Below are 23,606 nucleotides of genomic sequence, written 5' to 3' on the forward strand. Positions count from 1 at the left end.
TTAACGCGTACACCATTTGGAAAACATTACTGTAGAGCGTCATATTGCTTTTATCCTTAGCGATAGGTAGGGGGGCGCCAAAGATCATAATATGGGGCCCGCTTCAGGATGAGGGGGCCATGCTTCATACAACAGATTTCTTAGATATTGGAGTAATGAAAGGATGATAAAAAACATGAGGCGACATTTTGACGCTGCCTAGGGGCGGCATTTTGTCTAGGGACGTCACTGGCCTCTCGTATCAGCTTACGCCTTATAGGAAAGAACAAACTTGCGCGATTGTCTTGTTAAATATTTCGTGGTCATTTTTCGATTTTGTCACCATTCGGAAAGTGCCGCGCTTCAGCAGCATACCACGTACCACGTACTCACTCCATACATTTCATTATTAGATTCAGATTAAAAAATGATTTTATTATTTTTTTCCGATAAATCCATAGCCCCCTGAATTCTGTCACCCGGTTGCTGTGCGGTACGCACCATCAACGCCCCCTACTTTACGCGCCTGTCTATCACTATCCACTGTAGTATCGAAAGAAAAGTATTGATACTAATGCATTGAAGTATCAATATTTTTTTGAACAGCCCTATGCAGTATGTATGTGTTGCAGTGTTGCCAACCGTACTATAATTATAGTACAATACTATAATTTTGATTCTGCAAAAAATGTCAAATACTATAATTTTACGCCGAATATGCTATAATACTATAATTTTAAAGGATTCGAGCCGAAAAATGTTCCTGTACTATATTTTTTACAGAAATACTATAATTTTTACGCCTTTGTACTATAGTCAGCATAGAAAAATATGGCAACACTGATGTGTTGTCACTGTCAGTGTAGTGGTAAAAGTTTTGACAGCTGCTCGCAAAGTTTTGTTTTAGCTCTCTCTCAATGTTATTGTTATTATACTGGATTTTTATCTAATATTGTGAGTCTTGTTTTTTTCGTGTAAAACAAATTTGATTCGCGTTATTTATAGCGTTTGAAACTGTTTACCACGAAATTACGATGATACAAAACCAAAATTTCTTTTATTCAATATTGTCATCGACAGGGTTACTGCTGACAAAAGGATGTCTGTTTCTGTTATGGTCTTCTGATCAAATACATACCCCCCCCCTCACAGAGAAGACTAATAATATAGAAATGTAAAAGCCATCGCCGCGGACCAAAGTTTTGAAACATGGCACTTCATGACGATTAGGCCATAAAACCCAAGCAAAACAAAGCGCACCGACTGTAAAGTTCCCATAAATTTTGTACTCCCTGCGTACCCCTCATGCGATTAGTATGGTCATCTTCTACCTGGTCTTTTTTGCCCCCAATCTGCTCGGTTATAATTAACTGATGCGGTGAATTGGATTTAGTTTCCTCAATACATAAGATTTCTGGGATCGAGCGCGTTGAGCTCACAAAAGAAATAATTTAAATGCATAAATAAGTTTGTTTTTACCTTGTATTTACTGTGAATTTAAATGTTGAAAGTGTGAAAACAATGATTACCTACCTAGAGGAAAAAGTGTTATTTTTAGTTTTTTCTACATGTCAGTTAATCTGCCACACGGTTAAGATGATTTTCAAACATATAGTTAGGTACTTAGTATGAAAATTGTCAGACTTTTTAAAAGGACGAAGGTATCAAGGAGTTGATTTGATTATGTGCATCTCTGCTCCATTACGGCTCTCATATACTTTCAACAGTTACATGTAAATTGTACGTATTACATTTCGCCATATCGCAGTTCAATGTGAGGTATTGTACCAGAAAGAGATGGCACTCTAGCATTGATATTAAAAAATGACGCGTTGTTCGTAGATCATTGTTAATGTTCCAATTTTATTAGATTCAATAAAAACATCAATTTGATATTGATAACACTGTCATTATTATCAGATACCTATTTGATAGATACTTAGGAGCGCCTACTCGCCAACCTACTTTTGAATTATTCAGAATTTTATTTTAAAATATACGATATGATTGTATTTCTAATTCACGTACCTACCTATTTTCCATAAGTTTTCAATACAACATTTATCGGTGAATTGTGATACGGCCAACTGCATACATACAATTTTCCGGTCACGACTTTCAACAAGGGCACTTCCGGGTACTGTTTTACAGGCCACTCTCATGAAACTTATTTAAATAGAATATGTACTTGATTTAATTAAAAAAAAGATCATTAACAGATGCTAAATATCTAGTAAATATATATTGTTTTCCAACCATAAGACGAAAAAAAGTCTCAAGAAAGAGTAGTCTCAAATTCAATATTCATTTTGTGTCCCCATAACTGTAAATCATTGTACTTAAATAACAACTAATATAATCAACAACTGTAGATTATATTTTATTTTGTTTTCTGAATAGGTATAATATGACATTATATTGTCTGTTTCAAAAACAAAACACATGATATACGTAGGTATTGTTTTAATTATTGTAATACATAAAATCAATTTTGTTAACATTTTGTAAACCATTTCTATCACTGTCAATTCATACCTTCATATTATAATATGTATAAATACAGTGATGTCACAAGTTAGTTGTGTCTTTAGTTGTTGAGGCATAATAAGGCAAATATACAGCAGAGGTTGGCAAGCTATTTTCTAATCAGTAACAAGTAGAATGATGGGCAAATGAATAGTGAAATTCGCCTCACTATGTAAAAATTGATGAAGCAGGTTGCTCAATATCACTGTTAAAATTGGAAAGATGTAAAAAAATATACATTCAAAATGGTGTGTTCTTAAACCATTTAAGATCGGACTAGACGCAAACTGAAGGCGAAGTTTTAACTACTTTTTGGAAAGGGAGGGGAGTATCGAATGGCAGTATTTGGTCAAAATGGAGTCTCTTATGATATGCGGGATATTGCAATCGGCACAGGCTGTCAGGAAAGGTTCATTTGTCTTTGGAAGTTGTAACCTTAAATGTGCCACGATCCTAATTTTCAATATGCCACCTGTGATGATTGGAAACATGGTAGCCCACCTTGAATATTATATTATATAGTATATATAGAGGCATAGTATAGCTATCACAATTCAACAACGGTCAATATTTTTATCATCATTTAAATGATGCTGATGTTGCCATATGTGAGAAGGCACCTACGAATGTTTTGTTGACAGAGATGATAATCCTTAAATGGTGGGGCCAGGGTCTCATCGTAGAGCTTTAATTCTTCAATAAACTTGAGCAGCGCTTTTCCGTAGTCTCCTTTCTCCATCAGATGCTTTGCGATTTTTTGTGCGCTTTCCGTATCCTGCAATTATAATATAATATAATTATATTGTTTCTACATTTTAAGCAGTCTAAACTTGTATATTTCAAATGTGTACATGAAGCGCCTAGTTTCAAAAGCCCCTAAAACGGTTTTTGAAAAATTTTGAGTTAATGTTATGTAGTTAGGTGGATATTTTTGTGACCTATATGATGGCCAAAGAGTGAACTTTAAAAAACGCCAAAATTCGTCAATATGTATGATAAAAAATTAGGGTAAATTTCAAAACCCGCTAAAATGGTTGGGTGTGCTTTTCAAATACCGCTAAAATGGAAAGCCAAAATACTCTTTAGAATGTAACGAATTAAAAAATAAATAAATTAAGTTCACAGATTTAATGGATTTAATTATTTCTCATTTTTCTCAAAACTACCTAAAATCGTTTTAGGGGCTTTTGAAACTAGGCGCTTCACATATAGGTAAGATAAAATAGATATGAATGTCCATTCACTTTTCACATATAATAAAAAATCATTTACTTTTAAGTATTTAAACCACCGTCTTACAATTAATTTCTGGAATTTTTACAGGAGTAAACTGAGGCATGTTTCCGGCAATTTCAATTGGCAATCGGCTGTACTTATACCTTTGTCTGCTCCGATAGAAAATGTCCGACGTTGATATCGTTGATTTGTCAATTAATTCAGAACGGAGAGTATCAAATAAACCTGGTATGTTTTGTTTCCTATTAACTTTATTAATCGGTAATGCCATATTAGACATTTAGAGCGAGAGCGTGTAATATCTAGATTTACATTTATCACCTCTCTGAAAAAATGCTTTTTGTATCTGTATGTTGAACAAGAAAATTATTATTCTGAATAAATATTCACATAAAAGGCACATAATACATATCGACTGTGGAAAGGCAAAAGGATTTAACCCTCACTTTTTGCAAAATAGGTTTTATTGAAAAATAGCATTGCACACAACTAAATCTAAAGGATGTAAGCTGCAAAATGCCAAATTATTATCAAATTTTAGATTTTAATTTTTAAAAAAGAAGGGCGTTTGAAATTTGCATCCAGGTAAAAGGATTTATTCCACATCAATGACATTATTAGTCATTCAAGTAATCTTTTACGGAAAGGAAAAAGGCGTTATGCATCTTACGTTGCAAATGTATGAAAAAAATGGTAGTTTTACTTAACTCTGCCGGCCGACCAGGTAAGTTATGAACCAGAAGGAAGATTTAAGCCACATACATTTCTCGGTCGGTCGTTTGACAGTTAACACGGATTTCGACAGTCTTTTCATAAAAAATCATTTAAAGTTTAAGCATTGAGTGAAAATGGTAACAGAAAGAAGCAAAATGATTCTTGAAATGTGTGGTGTTAATATGGACGCAACAAATAATCCCGACAAGAACTGTTAGTGTTTAAAATGACATCTTGAAGTTTTTATATCACACGAGAAGAGCTATTGTAAATTCTATCTATATCGGTATGAAACGGCCTGTTACAACTTATATTGTGTTTTAATTGTGTTGTTATCGGTTAATTGATTTGATGATTTCATAATATCTGAGAAAAGTAATACAATATTTGCTAATTCACTTAAAACACCGCCATGCGATTTATAGGTTATGTGATGTGTCAAAAACACTTCTCAATTGAAATTGTTTTCAATTCGCTTTAATTTACGATTAATATCATTGTAATAGACTAATATTATTATTATGCACTGTTTTATGTTAATATATTATAGTAATAACATAAATCGCATGTAAAATGTATGTGTCTAACTCCAAAAATGTTAATACCTACCTAATTTTTAGTCAGGTAAAATGACTTAACCCTCATTTTTATTAGTTTTTCTTCAATAACTTCATTATTTAATTATAGATTGGGGGAAAAAAACACCAAATTATTAATCATCATGCACTTCAAGTTTGTGTCTATTTTATATTTAGACTTTGGCCCAAAATCATTATCAAAACGTTTTTTGTGCCTCCTGTAAAATTTGATTAGTGTGGATTAACTCCTTTTGCCTTTCCAGAGTCGATATGGATTTTAAAAATTATAATTGAGTCCCACTCATGCTTATTGTTAATAATTTGAGTAATAATTAAATTACCATGTTCACTCCTAATTGGAAGATGTGGGGTTCCACAGAGTGGACATTTGAATTAACAGACTTTTTTATGAGAAATAGTTGTTTGCCATTTGTTCAACGCATTGGATCCTAAATATGATATAATTAAGAGGGTTATTTTTAACTAAGTAGGTAGGTATTATTATTGGCACATGCATCTCCTCTTCCAAGGGATCAATATAGACCTGTCCATATACGGGCTATTTTCCGTTTGTTTCATGAATTATTCACAGTGCACAGTCCACACTCTAAGTCTAAAGTAATAGTTGACCAGATTAGATAGTTGGATTATTGTTTACGAATTGCGTAGAGAGATTATACAATTCACTCATTGGATTATACAAATAAATTAAAAAGTAATGATGCAAACACAGTTTTGAAGAAAAAGTACGACATGAAGTATGAAGTACTAGGTGTAAAGAACGAAATTAAAAGTTTGCACATCAAAAAGTTAAGGAGACATAGCAGCATCAGTTACTTCCATTGCAATTTGACAACTGGACAACTTGACAGTAGTCAGTAATATTATATTAAATTTAAATTGTTTTAACTTAAGTTCATGCAATCGGTCTAATAATATTTATATCAGTATTTATTTTGACAGCTGACGTTTACAGTGGTGAATAATTCATACAAGAATATTAAATTTATCATTCATGTAATGCAAAGTACACTTACGCATACTTTCTATGACTTGACCATAGACTAGTCTTGACGAAGTGAAAACTTTAATGAACAATGTAGACAGCGAGACGAATGCCTCTGCTTGAGGCATGCACAAAACTACTCGGTGTAAAACCAGAATTTATAAGTTGAAGTGAAAGTGGATGATGAAGTCATTAGATGTCGACTTAGCTAATAACGATGTAGACATTTTCAGTGACATTCAGTGTTGTTTGTTATTTTTTCTCTTGTTTTTTAATTTTCTTTCCATGTTTTTTGTTTTGTTTTGGTACTATTGAAATTTGATAGTGGTGAGTGATGAATGATGCTAATAATTATTACTACCAGAGGAGGTAGCTGGCAAACTCTGATTATTCAATATAGTAACGCAAATTATAGAAGTGAGAGGAGTATTAACTTGGAGACGTCTCCATCTAGCGGTGAATTGATTCAGGTTGATGACGATAATGACGATATAAATTTTGATGAACATGGCAATGCATAGGATCGAGAGGAGTGGAATCAGCTTAAGGAGGATTTCATCCAGCAGTGGATTGATTCTAGCTGATGACGATACAATGATGAAATGAATATGTATATTATATCACAAATTTTGATAAATGTAGAACCGAAACGCATAGAACCGAGAGGGGTGGAATCACCATAGAATCAGATAGACCTTCATCCAGCATTGAATTAACTCAAGCTGATGATTCAAATTCAAATGATAAATTCGATTCTTATTTTCATTCCAACATTCTTTTTGTATTACAACTTTGTTATTTCCGGGTTTGGTCATTACTCATTATGTACACTGTTCTGTAGCATGGGTATGTACTACTTGCTGGACATAAACTCCGAGTATTATGGCATTATTATAGCTATTGACCAATGCGCCATAATACACAATACAAATTTGGTATATAATTATAAACAGTAACCATGATTTATAAATAAAAAAATACGTTATTACTGAAATGAAAGTAAAATAATAAAAACAATTAGGAATTTAACCTATTTAACATGTCGAGAAATATTAAATACGAGGGTGGGTCAATAATTCCTTAGAAAAAAGCATTAAAACAGTTTTTATTTTTGTATTTTTTTTTTTATTTCTCAACATAATCTCCTTGGAGCTCAATACACTTGGTTAGACGTTTCTCAATTTTTTTTAAACCGTCAGAAAAATAAGTTTTCGGAAGGTCCTCAAAATAAGCATTTGTCCGATCGATGACTTCTTCATTTGAAAAAAAACATTGTCCACTTAGCCATTTTTTTAAGTTTGGGAAAAGGAAAAAGTCACTGGGGGCTAAATCTGGCGAATACGGTGGGTGGTCGACCAATTCGAACTTCAATTCTTCAATTTTAGCCATTGATCGTAAACATGTGTGAACACGGGCATTGTCCTGATGAAAGAGGATTTTTTTCTTGTTTAAATGAGGCCGTTTTTCTTCAATTTCGTTTTTTAGCTGGTCCAATAAAGATGCATAATAATCCCCTGTTATTGTTTTTCCTTTTTCCAAATAGTCAACGAAAATAATTCCACGTGCATCCCAAAATACAGTAGCCATAACCTTACCAGCTGATTTTACGGTTTTCGCCTTCTTTGGACATGGTTCGCCTTTCGAAATCCACTGCTTTGACTGTTCTTTCGTCTCGGGAGTATAGTGGTGTATCCATGTTTCATCTACAGTCACAAAGCGACGAAAAAATTCATCCGGATTGCGTTGCATGAGCGACAACAGGGCTTTAGAGGCCACCACCCTATTGCGTTTATTGTCGACTGTGAGCAAACGCGGCACCCATCTTGCAGAAACTTTTTTCATGCCCAATTTGTCATGTAAAATAGAAATGACACTACCTTTTGAGATCCCTGTAACCTCAATTATCTCACTCAACTTTAATCTTCGGTCACTTAACACCATATCGTGGATTTTATTGATCATTTCTGGTGTAGTCACCTCTACAGGACGTCCTGAGCGTGGTTCATCCTTTGTTGATGTACGACCACGTTTAAATTCATTTAACCAGTTATAAATAGTTGCAAGTGAAGGAGCAGATATGCCGTGAACTAAATCCAACTCATTTTTTATTTCCTTTGCTGTTAACCCTTTTATATTAAAATGTTTAATAACAGCTCTAAACTCAATTTTCTCCATTTTTGTAAACAAGCAAATTTTTTTTTTAAATGTTCGAAAATAAAAAACAACAACCCGACCAATCTGATTGAAACTTCGCAGCATACTGAATCGGTAGTGCCGCTGCATGAAAACAAACCGCGTACAGTACTAGTCGCGCCACCTGTCGGCTTTTCTAAGGACTTATTGACCCACCCTCGTAGTTCCAAATATATTTATAAATATAGTTGACCATTTATAGTTGTAAAGAATAATGGGTTCTCTTACATAAATACAATTCAATCGACACTCCCTTTTTACATTTCAGATCTAGAAAAAATTCCAGAGGTGGAATCGTCGGTGAATTTAGCTCCTCCGAAGTATGAAGTACGCCCAGGTCTATCAGATAGGTACGCACCATTACGTATATTAAGTGTACATGTGTGATTTTGTGCGAGGTGAATCGACCGTCGATGAATCAATTTTTGAATCCCCGCAGATGAGCTATGAAACTGACGTATCTGATTAATTATTATTTTTACAAAAACATGGTGTCACCCCCGAAGAACCAAACGAAAATATACCAATGGTTTAAAATGAAATTTTTTATTATTTTTACAATAATTGAGTTATTTGTGTTGACATCTGTTTCGGCCTATCAACTTATGAACTCATCTTATGTCAATTGTAGAATTAAGAAGAAATTTTATTCCACCATTCTAATAGAGTTCTACCATGTAAACACTGATTGAATTAATTTATTAAGAAAATATACCAACATACTGACAATAATGTACTGATAAAATCAATGAGTTTATAATACTATTATCTGGTATATTTTCTAGTAATATATTATATATTAAAATCATGATGGATGTTATCATATACCTATGTATATATTCTGATTGATTAAAGTGTTATACAAAGCATATTCTTTGAAAAAATTTAGCATTGCCTCGCTTTCAATTTTCACTCAGTGCAAATTTATTAGCACTAGTATAACAATATCTAAACATGCTCGAGGAGAATAACAAGACCGACACTCGGAAGTTCGATTGAGTTCGAAATCATTTTGCATCAGTATTCCAAAATATTTTGAACTTTGATCTTTGATCTGATAGAAAAGGAAAATATCCTAGATTTGTGCAACGGTCAAATCCTAGAAATTCTGATATAGCATTACAACAGGCCAAGACGCCCCATGACTTATTACTTAGGTGTCCCCTTTTATAATGACCAGGATATAGTAAAAGGCATTAAGTAATAGGCTAAGCAATATATCCACCTTTACCACCAATTCTCAAGTGTTCAAAGGCTGTAATAATGCATACGTAAATTTATCATGTTTCTGACATAGAATATCGTGACATGTACCGTGTATGTGTGAATTTTTCAGTACAGTCGAAAATGTACCGGCATGTGAAGTGGATCGAAAATAGAATCAAAAATGACATTACTTCCACGAATAGGCTGAAATTTACTGATTTTTATCAAGCACATACACACACACGTACATTGCGTAATTTTAAAAGTAGGGAAGTGTTTATTGAAGAATTTGAAAAAAATAATAGCTACATAAGTATTCTTACAGTAATGTTCCGAGACGTGTGAAAAGTTTTGGGAAAATATATGTTATAGAGAGAAACTTTTTGCACACAGGCAATCTGTTGATTTCAACATTTTCCATATATTTTAATGCTGGCTTCTGCCATTATTAAAAAATAAATGTCGTTTTAATGTGATTGTTTTTAAGATTCCAGGCTTCGGCGGTGAAGGAAGTAATCGACCAAAGCTTGCGGGAGATATTAACCGGCAGAAGTTACGCCAGTTCTCAGTCAGAAAAATGGGCACGGGAGGTTGCCAACGTAGTGAGAGAGCGGGTGAAGGCTTTAGATATGAAAAGGTGAGTGACGGCGTTGTATTTGACCTCTCTAGTGGATTCACTTCATTCATAGTAACAGATTAACAGATAGTTTGTTGTTTACAGGTACAAAATAATTTGCCAGGTAGTTTTGGCGGAGATGCGAGGGGCAGGAATCAAAAGCGGGATGCGATGTCTTTGGGATTCGGAATGCGACAGCTACGTATCTCACATGTTCCAAAGCGATTCACTCTTCTGCCACACGACTGTTTATGCAGTTTACTTATATTGAACTCTCTTCTATTACATCAATATGTAACATAATATCAACATAATATTACGTCAATACATAGTACTTCTCGAATACATAATATATATTGAATAAAAACATTAAAAAAAAGAATTTAAATGAGATTAAAAAATTCAAATTATGATTCTTTCCAATTATTGAGGTCGACAGCAGCCTCAGAGCATCAAATGAAATAAAATAAAAAGACATTTTTATGAAATGAAAGCTGTTTTATCCTACCTTATAAACTAATGAGTCAGCTATATGGATAAAATAGTCATTTGGTGTAAGAGTGGGTATAACAGACCAATGTGATTCATATTTCAGTCGAAGAGAGTCCACAGAGCGAGTAGCACGTCATTTTAAATCAAATTTACAACAAAATCCCTGGTCATCGAAGATTTTATTTTAAAAACATAATAATTATTGTCGGTAGAGCAATTCATTGCAATGATTTATTAGGTACCGTCAACGCTGTTTGCCGGCCGGCCGAATGTAAAACAATGTGAAAAATAATAAAAGTGTATGGGGTGCTGCACGATAATATTTATTTTTAGGTGTTATAAATTATTTCGTGCATTGGCTTTACTCAACCAACAAAATACAATAATGGTACCTACCTATTGTTTCACTAGTACATATTATAAAAGTAAAGTTGCGTTACTAGTTTGTAAAAGTGTCAGACTAAACTTAAACCAATCGGGTACATCAGTAGATATATTCTACGTTTTTTAAAAATATGCATTAGAATTAAACAATACTTACCTATTTTTTTTAATAATTATGTGACACATTAAAAATAAATACTATTCATTAATAATGTTTTTTGGATAGCAATAAAAATGTGGGTAGATAATATGTGTTGAAACATCCTTCGTATGTTTAGTTCTCGTACAATTTCAGGTTAAAAAGTTATTAATCTATTTCTAAGTTTCTAAACTACTAAACTAAGTTAGTTTAAAAGTTTAAAAACGTCACAATATCCACCATATTGGTTGCAATACTTCCCACCAAACAGTTGGTTAACATATTGAATTTGGTAACATTTAAGTATATTAAAAGATACTATTTTTTGGTCACCCCATACTCGCTTAGTTGGAGCGAGTTTGTTTGTTTTAAATTTAATTTAGTGACCATTACTTTTGAGGCACGCATCGGCGGCGACTTTTTTATATTACTAGTAGACCAACTATTTCGGACCACATATAAAAATATCATATTTTCAATTCTCAAGGGCATTTCTGTAGAGCGTCCCCTTAAATTCTTTTGTTAACTATGTTTTACACATCTTCAAATGTAAATCTTTATGAAGAATATTCCATGTAGCGCCACAAGAAAGTTCAAGTTCTCGAGAAGGATTTTCATCCACACTTTAATTCACATCATCAATATTTTCAGCAGTACTTTTACAGTTTTGACTGGTTAGATTTTTAACATCGTAAACATTACCATTTGACTCGAATTTTCCAATTAAAATACGTATAGTAAGATCTGTAGGTCGATTATTTAGATGATAAATTTCACATAATGCCCGAAACGTAGCTCGAATAGATTCATTATTGTTATAATAAATTTTAACAATTCCTATAATATATGCTGTGCAACTATATATATTACCACGTTTTTATTAGCTGGTATTCTTGTTTGTCCAGTACAAATTTTTTCTTGTTTGTCCAAGATTTATATTGGAGGATTAAAGATTTTTAACTAACTTCCCGACTAGCTAGACATTTTAAACTTTTAGAATATATCAGAACACGACGACAATGCATTCTTTTAATACCTTTAGGCATCTTTAAGCAGAATTGAATTCATTTTCAGTTAATTCTGTTTTGTATGTTTCGGAAAAAATTCGTAATAAAGCACTATTATTGGTTGCTAAGGGGGTCCTAGTAACTAAATTATTAATATATCCGTGCGTTAATATGGAAATCAATATGAAATGTCAAAATGACATTTCAGTATTCTATATTTATTCAGTATTTCTATCAAGTACAAAAAAAAGTATTTATTAATACATGGGATTGTCAAGTTTATATGATTCAACAGAAAATTTAAAAACGTGGTATATAAAAAGTTCTTTTTATCTTGTAATTATTGCTATGATGATTTTCCAAACAATACTGAACTCAAATGTTAATTTTCGTGGGAATCAGAAAAATAAAAATGCTGCTGACATTTTAAAAATCTATAGTATGTACTGATATACCTAGTTTATATAATAAAGTAGATAAGTAACCCTTTATAAACGTAAACGCATGGCACAGCGTCGTCTTTAAATAATGTTAGTAATATATGTTGATTTCATTACAAAGCCCTTGGCTTTACTTTGACCAAGTTTCATATACATCCGAGCCCGTAAAATATCAGATTTAACCGTTCATTGGCATGTTTGCGAGTAACTTTTTCAACATTGGCAGGTATGCACCTGACCAGATATTTCAAAGACATTTTTAAATTAGTTAGCACCGCTTTTGCATAAAAACCAAGACTGAAGCTTTTTTGATACAATTTCATTATCAGTAGGTAGCTAATTCAGAATCAACCAAAATTAAACATTGGCACATTTGCACGTGACACCCTCACTCTAATTCTCAGATAGGTAATAAATATGTACATATGTTTGTACTGGTGAGCTGGTTAATTTTTATTTCCATAAAGGCATAAACAGTTATAAAATCATTTAATTTCAAAACTGCTGAATCAAAAAAATCAACAAATCAACAGCCTTTTCATGCTTTATTCTATGTAGGTATGTACTTCATTTACTTTTATGTACATAATAATAATATCATCATTAAGTATATAAGAGAAAGTGACACAAGTGAAGTACAAACCATCAATCGCGTGTTTGAACATGTACCTAACCAAATTTTTTTTTTTTTAAACATGTTGAAATACGCGCGTTAACATAATCTTACTCCCTATTTCATTTATTGTTTGTCAATTTATGGCTACAGCCGTATTTTGTAGCTTAACCACTGGGAAATGCCAATAGAAATGGCGTATTTCAAAAAAATACTACCTTATTCTTAGGTCAATAATTATTATAAAGCAATCATTATTCGTAGGATGTTTATCACATTTGAATGGTCAAAGACATAGTTTATAATCAGTATCTTTAGAACTATCATCAAATGTGTTAATTGTGCCCATTTTTTGAATAATAAAATGCCCTAATTCTTGTCAAATTTGGGATCACAAAGATTATAAAATATAATTTTTAATCGTAAATATGTCACCATATAATGTTAACATTAATTATTTTACTAATTGTTTTGTAAATGTGTTTAAAAATTAATAAAACTAAAAAATCTTAACACCACTGCACATGGACGTACTATATGACTATATTCTAAAACATTAGATCGAGAGGTTTAAAAGAATACTATTTTATGTAATAAAAATACTTTATGCAGTCATCAAATGTTTAATATAAATATAAAGGATAATAAGGCTTCAAAATTATATGAATAGATTATCTACAACGTTTAAGGAATGTCCAGGTTTATGCTCTGAGAATACCATAAAAACTCTATTTTGACCTACGTTGAGCATGTGGGCCCTTAATATTGCATTCTCTTTTCAAATTTTAAGATACCTACCTAGTTGGATCGTTTCCAGGCTGAAACTCAAATGGTAGTCTATTTTCTCTTGTAGATGACAATATATGAAGTCCTTTGTCCTATACCTGTAATTGATTACAAAGGAAGAGTATTTTTTTTTTACCTGTAATGCTTTGAGTCCTTTTAAGATGTTAGTGAACTTCTGACATAGACCACATTGCACCATGAACTCTTGGCAGTCAGTGGGAACCGCTATGACATTGGGACAGTCGCTCTCCGCATCGCATCTGCCGACAAAAACACCGTTAGGATGACAAACGTGCGATGAGCACTCGGGACTCGATGACATTGTCGTATGAGACAGGTTTTACTCACTTGAATCTCATTATTCCTTCGTCCATATCTTCAAACATGGGCCATTGCTGTTGGCAAGCAACGCAGCGGCAATCGAACCAATACTGGTCTCTCAGATCGGAACGCCTCTCTTCTATATTTTTCCGAGTGAATATGGGGCCGTAATTCTCAGAGATCTGTTGCCCTTTTTTGATGTTTTTGATCGCTTGTACGATCACGGAGGTTCCTTGAAAATACCTAACAAACAGAATTTAATACCTATTTACATTTTATGCGCGGTGCAGAATAGTCACTTGAGATTTTAATAAAGATTAACTATAAAGATGGACATGGTATTACCATGTGATAAGTCTATCGTCTCATTATTGGAGGCAAAAAGCGGGGGACGATGAGGTTTAAGATAAAATAAAAAACGATATCTCACCTTACAACTCCCGGATCGCAAGAATGGTTGAAGAGGGCCAGCGTTGGATAGATTCCTCCTCCTAAAAATATTGATTTCCCTGAATCCTTTTTGACATGTCCGCTTACATCGGTGGGCCTGTCGCACTGAATTTCGAAAATCTCATGAGCATTAAACTGCAGGACTTGCAAGTTTCTAAGTATTAATCCTCCTATGTATGCTTCGATATCATTCAATTTGGGCTCCGATATCTTTATATCGGTGACAGCCGTGGAAGTTTCACCATTTGAAAGATTGAAATATGACGTCTTCTTCAGCAAACTCAGGAGAAATACTGCCATGTGCGTTCTTTGAAAAAAGTCAGCTTTTGATCTCCGCGTTTCATGTCTTACCAAATTATAAACGCATCTATAATCGTTGCTCATGTATTTTCCCTTAATCTCTTCATCGAGCTTCGGTTTCAAATCAAGGAAGTGCACCAGCGGTCTCTGAGTGATAATTCTGAGCGCCATGTGACAAGTTATGGAGCATCCAGAGTCCCATATGAGACGAAGAATAGGACATTCGTATGTGTGGTATGAGTCGAGCCCTTTTTTTTGACATTCTTTGCTGCAGAAGACCACATTTGAACATGTCGGACAAGCGAATGGGGTGAGACACCTAAAAATGACAATTTATTTCTAATTATTACATTCACTTCTTGAAAATAGCTGTTTAGCAATCATAGATAAGAAGTGGAAAAATTACCATACTTAGTTGACATCATTTATAATTAAGCCCTAGAAAAGGTCCCACAATGAGTAGAAAAATAAAAATGGGTTGTAAACAACAATGATTAACAAGAATTATCTTTATGCCTAATGAAGCATAAAATAAAATTACCTACCTCGTAAAATAAAATAATTACATGTCAAAATATATTTCCACAGGAAAATAGTAATTTGTTAGTTTAATCTGTATCACGCATAGGCATCGCACTATTTTTATTGTCTTAATTGGTAAAGTCACCAAGTTCTATCTTAAGAAGATCAACAGTTATTTGCCGTCACTTTACAGTTTCAAATCTAACATACATAGTCTAGAGATATGGTTAATTAGTCATAGTTAGACAATGGGTACAACAAAAATGAAATCAAGTATCACAATCAAACAATAAGCAAAATTTCCGAATTTAAGAATTTTAAAATCTTCAATTGCATTATGAGAAAACAATACATCCTGAAAAAGATATGGCTTGACGTGGCTTTTGGGTAGGTCTCATCCGGCCGTACTTTTTTGAAAATGCGATTGGAATTGCGCTGACGGTGGATAGCAACCGTATGATGGAATGGACTTGGAAAACATGGTTTCAGCAGGATGTCACCACTGTCATTCGCAAAACACAGGAGTTATTGTAGACCATGTTTAATAGTCGTATTATTTCCCATTATGTGCGAAAAAGCGCAATTTTGAACGGCTATGTGCGTACATAATAATTAAAAATCTTTTTAACCTTCTATACCAAGGAAAAAATATAATTAATACAATAAAAGGTATTCTGAAATTGGTTAAATAAATATTATAACGATGTTGTAGGCGATAGGCATTAATTGTTTTTAGCCTCTCCTGTAAAGTTTTGAAAAATACACATAGCCGATTTTGAAGGCGCAATGACGATATACAGAATGCTTCTTAGATGAATGATGTCTTTTATATGTAGAATCTCTACTGTCAATATGAGATGTAAGTATACTGAAACTATTTTGTCATATTGGTGACCTTTCAAAACAGTGTTGGCAATGAGTCGACGAGTGCTCTCCGAGAAGGACACCGCAGTGGGCTTTCTCCGACACCATAATTTCACCGACGGTTATATCTCTGTTGGCTCTAGCGAATCTTCCTTCGTCTTCATTGGATTCAATGGCCAACGCTTCGGATGCTGATGTATAAATTTTGTTATTTTTCCCGCTGACTTGAGGCGGAACTGGATCTTTTTTAATGAGAGAGCCGTTCTGTGAAACAACATTGGGTTGCTCCGTTTTAGGTTTGGTCATCTGAATGCTTTTGTTGAGAATTTCCATCATCAGTTGGGCATCTGTCTGCATTTTTTGACGTTTCTCTTTCGGTAATTTTGCATCATCCAGAGCGGAGATCGTTTCTCTGAAATGAAGTTCAAAATTGTATTATATTACGTATTAGATATTTTTAATAACTGCAATAAAATTAATAGTTTTACAAATCAGTTTAACAAAAACTGTATCATGGGAAAAAATAATTTATTATGGATGTGTTTCTGAGGTTTTTCAAAATAATGTAGTTAAGGCTATACCTCAGCTGAGGCATGGTCTAAAAAGATCGTGACTAGGCGATGCGCGGATTGCGGGTCCAAATGACGCGAACCGAACGAAATATAATTTGTCATAAAAATTCAACATGCGTCCTTTTTATGTCATGTTTATTATTATATTCGTAATAATAATAGTATATTCATTGACATGTTTTCTTTTTCAAGTGCATGTGGGACATTTTTAAGTCATCTTTACACGATTAAAGAATATATTCATCCGACTCCATCACAAAAAAAATTGACGTGCGAACAGGTCGACTAACCCCCCCCAAATGGCAACGCGGCCGAAATTTCGTTCCACATAGTGTTGAAAATTATTTGCCGTTTCACTTATGTACGCTCTTAAGTATCTTGATAAAATTAGTTTGAAATTCTTTTTCATTCATGGTTCACAAGGGTTGAAGGTAGTTCTTTAATAGCTTTTTGGAATTAATGATACAGTGATGCTATTTTTGATAGTTTTCAATGTTTCTTTTGGGAGTTGTTCCAAAGTGTGGAAATAATAAGAATATTTGTGTCATAATCTCTATAAAAATTATAAGCTTGACGTGTAAATAGTAACAAGTAATGTGACAACGATGCAAATAATAATTGTAAAAGAAAATCTCAACTGACTGAAACGTAAGCTTTCAATCAATATTCAGGATTAAACTTTTAGAGTGTCTTGCATAATTTACCTGAAAGCCATGATTCCATCGCTATTCCACTTCAAGGCCAAGTAGCATCTCGCTCGCCTATCTAATATCTTGAACTGGATGTCTCTGGGATAACCCAGTGAAAGGGACAAAGCTATATCTCTGAGGGAATGTTCATACTGCTTTAAATGGTAGAGGGCTGCTGATCTATTAGCCAGTACAATGGCGACCTCGGATTCTGAAATTCATTCATCATAGTTAACAGATTTTTATGAGCACAAAAAATGTCTTGCCAATATAATGTCACTTCATAGAGACTTAGGATGGTGATCACTAAAATTACAAACGTTACCAACAATCTCTTTCCATCTAAAGCGACCCTGTGCTGATCTTGTCGCTTCATTATGAAGACGCATGCACTTCTTTCAACGTCATCAGAGATCTCTCTCCTTTCAAACTTCGGCAGACGCAGGTAAGCTTAGAGGTGGAAACTTGTCCAACTTTAAGAATGGTTTGTTCAATTTGTATTATCGGTTCTCCAGCCTGGTTAATTTTGACAATTAAAATAAAACACAATGTAATGAAGGTAGTAGCAAAGCACTTACTGTTTTCAGACGGCATAAAAACATAACTTTTAGTATACAGATCCAAAGCTTTGACCCAGTCTCCTTTCTGTACTGCAGCATTTCCATCATCTTTAAGTATTCTGGCTCGCCTTTCATCCTTTTTTCCGGACGCCGTCGCATGCCTCGTGTCATCGCGTAGAATCTTCAGGCCTTCGTTGAATTCCCTCACCTGTAATCAATGGTGTCAGTGGCGCGTTTCCGTAACACAACAGGACTAACTGAGTCACAAGATTTAAAAAGGGGCCTCAAACATAGATTAAGTTAATTAAGTATGTACCTATACAAAAATCTTAATGTTAAAAGATTTTTGTTTTAATAATAAAAAATCTTTTATTTTTGATAATCGTTCACTAGTACAGCGAGTTATTTTCATGTCTCATCTAAGAAAATATTCACTCCATGAGAGTTCCTTACTCTGTGATAGTTTTCATTATTTAAGTGTAGTAACATTTCACCATTAAGTATATATCTATTATTCTTATTATTTTACACATTTTCAAATAATAATTTCAAATAGTTTTGGCCGTATAACGCTTGTGTAAAGTTGTTACGCTAAACACTTTGTCAGTTGCCATATTATTATTTTATTATTTCAGGGCTCCATTCAAGTGAATATGTACTTACATAAATTATTATGTAAAATAATAATTGCATATTAAAAATATATTTTTAGAAATTAGAGCATTGTTATTTCGACCATGTCCGATCCTAATAGGATCATATGGGCCTCCACAGAGTAGAGGTTTGTATTAACAGATTTTGTTTTTTACAAGAAATGGATGTCAGCCACTTGCTCAACCTATTAGGTCCATACCCTGACTCACGTACAAATTGAAAAACAATATGTGTACTTGCCAGACCCAGGATTCGAACCTGGGATAATTGGCAACATTAATTTTATTCCATGTTAATTCTTAGTGGAATCATAATTCACATTATTTAAAAAATAAATAAATTATAAGGCTCTTTTTCAGATACCATTGTCCATAGATACATACTAAACTACTTATAATATTATTATGTGTTTCTTATCTTTCCACGTGACATGGAACATTGGCTAAATTGGTCTGAAATAATACACAGCAATTTCGGCAGAATGTTGATAACTTTACCTAGGGCTTTTTTTGTAATGTAATGCGGTGGAACGGCGTTCCGGCATCTTTTTTCATGGTATTTTTAATGTTTGAAAAGCAATTAGATGAAACATTGTTCTCGATTACATAGTAGAAGTTAATTTTCCTGAATCATCTCATATGAACTGAAATGATCCTGAAAAACTATCGCGTTTCATAGGTAAGTAGTATGTGCATTGAATTCTATTACCTACCATTTCTTCAAGTGAATGTGAATGCGAATTTTCGCAAATGAATCTAATTATTACCCCAATAAGAGCTTCGTTGACGACCAAAACAGTTTCGGCACTTTTGGTCATCAAACTTGTCGGACCACATTTGACACTTCTTGATCATTCAAAATACATTGATCGGTGGTGACTCAGTGGAAGAAAACATTCGGCCATAGACTCTTAACTATAAGAAAAGGAATCGAGACGAAAATTGGACTGAACTTTGGAAATCACCATGGCCCCCACAAAGGGGGGCTGACAGGGCTTTAGCCTGGGGGATCGACCAGATAATTGAAATAACGCCCATCATAAATTTCCTCTAATCGTAAAAAAATCGCCTGCGGCGCTAATTTCCTTCGGGCGAATAACATTTTAAAGTATGTGGTTGTGTAATTGCATTTTTTGGTTAATGTTTGTTGATACACTGAATGCCTTTAATTTTACCATTACCATTTGAAAAACGCTACTATAGAGCATCACACTGTCTTTAGCCTTAGTGATATTTAGGGGGCCCGCTTCAGGATGTGGGTACCATGGAAATACACTATATACCTACTATTATGACGTTTTTACAGTAGGTAAATTGTTTAGCAATAAGTGAGTTCTGGCACCTTTTTTTTTTTTTTAAAAGCCCTGACTTTACCAATGTTTGATGTATTCTGATATTAGCAACCTCATGATGATGTACCCGATATGTATTTATAAATGAAGTAACTAAGTCGTTTTCTAATTTATTTCCAGGCATTGCTTTCTTTTCGTGTAGGCATTTATCATTTCCTTTTCATTCCTACTCAATTTTTTCCTGATCTATTGTTTGCAATAAATAAATTTTAGTTTCTTTGGTATTCCAATCATTAATAATTCATTAAAATGCATGTTTAACTAGGTACTATTATGGATACTTTGAATCATTTTAAATGAATCATTACTCAAAAATTAACTTTTCTCAAAATGTTACACGTGTTGTTTGCAGAAATACGTCTATTATTTGTAAATATATTAATTTTATTACTATTGAATTATCGAAATTAGGACTCACCCAATTACCTAAATTAATAACAATTTGCAGATTTTTTAAAAATGTTTTTTATGCAAAGTACATTTTATTTTCGACTAGGTACTTAATACAAAATTCAATAGTAAAGTTGACATTATCCCTCCGAGGCGGACGAGACCAGTCCAGCTATGTTAAATACAAGTGGAATTAATACGATAAAATAATTGCGTTTTATTTAAATTAACAATAGGCACATTCAATACATGTACAAAATGAATTGACAGAAAATGAGAATAATTATTTATTCGTTGTACTTAAATATTGTATTGTATGTCGAAAACTGCAAAATGATAAAATTGCTTTATTTAGAAATGAAATGTACCCCACATTAGTTTTCAAATTTGATATCACCTGTCTAATTATGTAGGCACCTACCTTTTTAATAAACATTTTAATTTATAAAATTTAATTTTGTAGTAGGTAATATCTACTAAATTGACCAGGTCCCAACTGGTTCAACACTTATTTTGTGTTTAATAAAAATGGAATCTTATCAGCGCTCGAAACGGAAAATTTTACGAAAATATTAACATAGTTTTAATTCTAATTCAAAATTTAAGTTCATTGTTCTAATTGTATGTGTATTTTATAAAAAAAGGTTTGTCAGATTTTTTTGTTATAATATGGCATATATAGCTCAGACGGAGCAAACATTTTGGGGATTTTATGAACCGGAACGGTGCTCCGGTCCATTTCGAGCCCTGAGTCAGATTAAAAGTTAAATACCATTAAAGTGATATAGTAATTACATCATTTTCAAGTGTTATGTATCGAAGGTAACGATTCCATCTAACATGCTGTCACTGTCATATTATATAGGTCATGGGCGCCGCCAGGATTTTGTGTAAGGTGGTTGGTGCATGTAAGAAAATTCATATTCTTATTCCTCCAAATGTTGGATATTTCGCGTAGGCGTCGCAGTTTATAATTTGCAGCCACCCATAGTTCCCTGCATGACCCCCACATCCTGAAGTGGACCCCCAGGCCAGGATATATGACGGCCCCCTACCTATCGCTAAAGTTGAGGGCGGCGTGCTTTTATTATGAAATTATAAAATAAAATTCTACACGTGAATTATCATTTAATTACATTAATCATCATATCACACATTTTTTTTACTATTAGAGCAAATTTGTGGTACTTATGCGTTTTTATCACTTAACTGGTCGATCCGTGACGGCGGACCCCAGGCTAGAGCCCTGCCAGCCTCTCCCTTGTGGGGGCCATGGTTTCCTGTCCCGTCGATATTCACTTACTTAAACCTTACTATAACGGCACATAGATAGGCATATTACGTTGTTTGGACAAGGATACGATGGCTGTGGCAACGTGTTTGATAATAGGTGGAGTTCAAAAAATAATATGAGATTTATACCCAAAAGCGATGTTTTGCAAAATGTTTTAATTAAATTTGTTTTTTCTACTCTTAAAATGATTTTTTTATGTGTAGAACTTGCTTCAATAAATAATATTGTTATATTATCAAAAAAAGTTTTTGAGCCAAAGGTAGTGCACTTGCACCACCTTGCACGACGCTGCCGACGCCCATGATATAGGTACCTCTACATCTAAATGATATTTTACAATATGGTAAATAGATGATTTTTGCATGTCTGAATGTCAGAGGCTTCTGATAAACAAATTTGTGCATAGCTGGTATTTCTGCCGATGGCAATTTTTTTTGCAATTGATTTCAATAATAGTTAATTTTATTGAAAGTAGCTAGACACTTTTGTCGAGGTTTTGGATTTGAATGGATTGTAGATTCGCGACGGCAGCAATTCCTGCGCTCAGCGTAAAGTTGGTAGAGATTAGAGAAAATAATATACATCACCTGTGGAATACTGGCTACAAATGAGACGCGAATGTGATCCTCTTCCAGATTCGTGAAGTTTTTAAGGGTGACATCATCGACGGAACTTCGAACTGTTTGATGATGCTTGTGGAAGAATCCGGCAGCCGTTGGCAGGTGCTCGAGCATTTTCATTTCCAAAACTAAATTAACATCATACAATGTTATTAATAAATTAATGTTCAGTTAGGTATTTTAAAGCATCGGGGAGGGGAGTTCTGTCAGAAGTAGCCCACTTGACAAATAATGGGTATTACTAGACATCACTACATGAAATTTACTGTAGATTCATCCATGCTGTCAGTCAACAAGTCTTTAGGTACTTATTTATTTTCTCTCAAACAGTATTCTGCCTATCACATGTGAATAGGTATACCGTACCTACCACAATACGCACTTATTATTTGTAGTCGTATAGGTACTTGTCTTAACAGATGGGTATTCCTGATCTATGTGTCTACTTTTATATTTTCAAAATGATAATAATGGATCTAGGGTTTTTTTAGAGAGAAATGTGGCTTATAATTAATATTATAGTATGATACAACATTATATTGGTAAATAAGTAAGTATCTGTCTAATAGGGGAGCTTGTTGCATAGGTGCTCTATTTTGTACAAAAATAACAATGTTAGTACATATTCTAAGCAAAGATAATTTATCTGGGGCAAAGCACGAATTGCAAAATGAGTATACATAAAATAAATCTCCGATAATAAAGTGGAAAGACTTAAACTAAATGGTCGCGGGAAATTTGCTTCAGAAAAAGACTAACCTTTCTCGTGTTTTCAATAAGATGCAGGAATAAGCTTTCCGGTAAAGCGACGTTTAAATATCTAAAGCAGATTATATTACTAATGTACCTATTATCTTGATGCCGGCATGCGTTCGACTCCATGCTATGTTTAAATTTAAACTCGCAAACAGATTTTCTATTCTATTTTGAGATTTCATAATATTTTTAGTAGCGTAGCGGAGACTCACACCTTTGAAAACGACAGGAAAATAGTTGGCACGATTTTTAAAAGATGGTACCTAGGTCTAGTTAAATAAGATTAGTGGAAAAAATGTCGCAGGTGAAAAATTACTTATACTTCATCTATCGACCGAAAGTACTTGA

General features: G+C 33.5%; 2 protein-coding genes across 3 annotated transcripts; one reads left to right on the forward strand and one right to left on the reverse strand.

Annotated features, from left to right (window-relative positions):
* The first annotated feature begins 843 nt into the window (after nt 1–843).
* LOC147071640 (dynein light chain Tctex-type protein 2B-like) lies at nt 844–10,544 on the forward strand. The gene is made up of 5 exons (XM_085946797.1): nt 844–933; nt 3,829–3,969; nt 8,501–8,582; nt 9,926–10,075; nt 10,160–10,544. Exons 2-5 carry the CDS (start codon nt 3,906–3,908, stop codon nt 10,323–10,325), a joined length of 462 nt encoding a protein of 153 aa, XP_085802923.1. The 5' UTR covers nt 844–933; nt 3,829–3,905; the 3' UTR covers nt 10,326–10,544.
* Smyd4-3 (SET and MYND domain containing, class 4, member 3) lies at nt 2,158–23,382 on the reverse strand. Of its 2 annotated transcripts, none has more exons than XM_085946794.1 (9): nt 23,350–23,382; nt 22,470–22,630; nt 18,212–18,401; nt 17,649–17,844; nt 16,404–16,784; nt 14,667–15,305; nt 14,264–14,479; nt 14,052–14,175; nt 2,158–3,280 (listed from the first exon to the last, which is right to left on the reverse strand). In XM_085946794.1, exons 2-9 carry the CDS (start codon nt 22,620–22,622, stop codon nt 3,089–3,091), a joined length of 2,091 nt encoding a protein of 696 aa, XP_085802920.1. In that variant the 5' UTR covers nt 22,623–22,630; nt 23,350–23,382; the 3' UTR covers nt 2,158–3,088. The 2 variants fall into 2 exon arrangements, with proteins under 2 accessions (XP_085802920.1, XP_085802922.1); XM_085946796.1 differs by having other exon boundaries at nt 23,262–23,382.
* Nucleotides 23,383–23,606: the final 224 nt, after the last annotated feature.

Source organism: Rhyacophila brunnea, unplaced genomic scaffold (genome assembly GCF_057557595.1).
Source record: "Rhyacophila brunnea isolate RB1 unplaced genomic scaffold, BYU_Rbru_1.0 scaffold_2, whole genome shotgun sequence".
Lineage (NCBI taxonomy): Eukaryota > Metazoa > Arthropoda > Insecta > Trichoptera > Rhyacophilidae > Rhyacophila > Rhyacophila brunnea.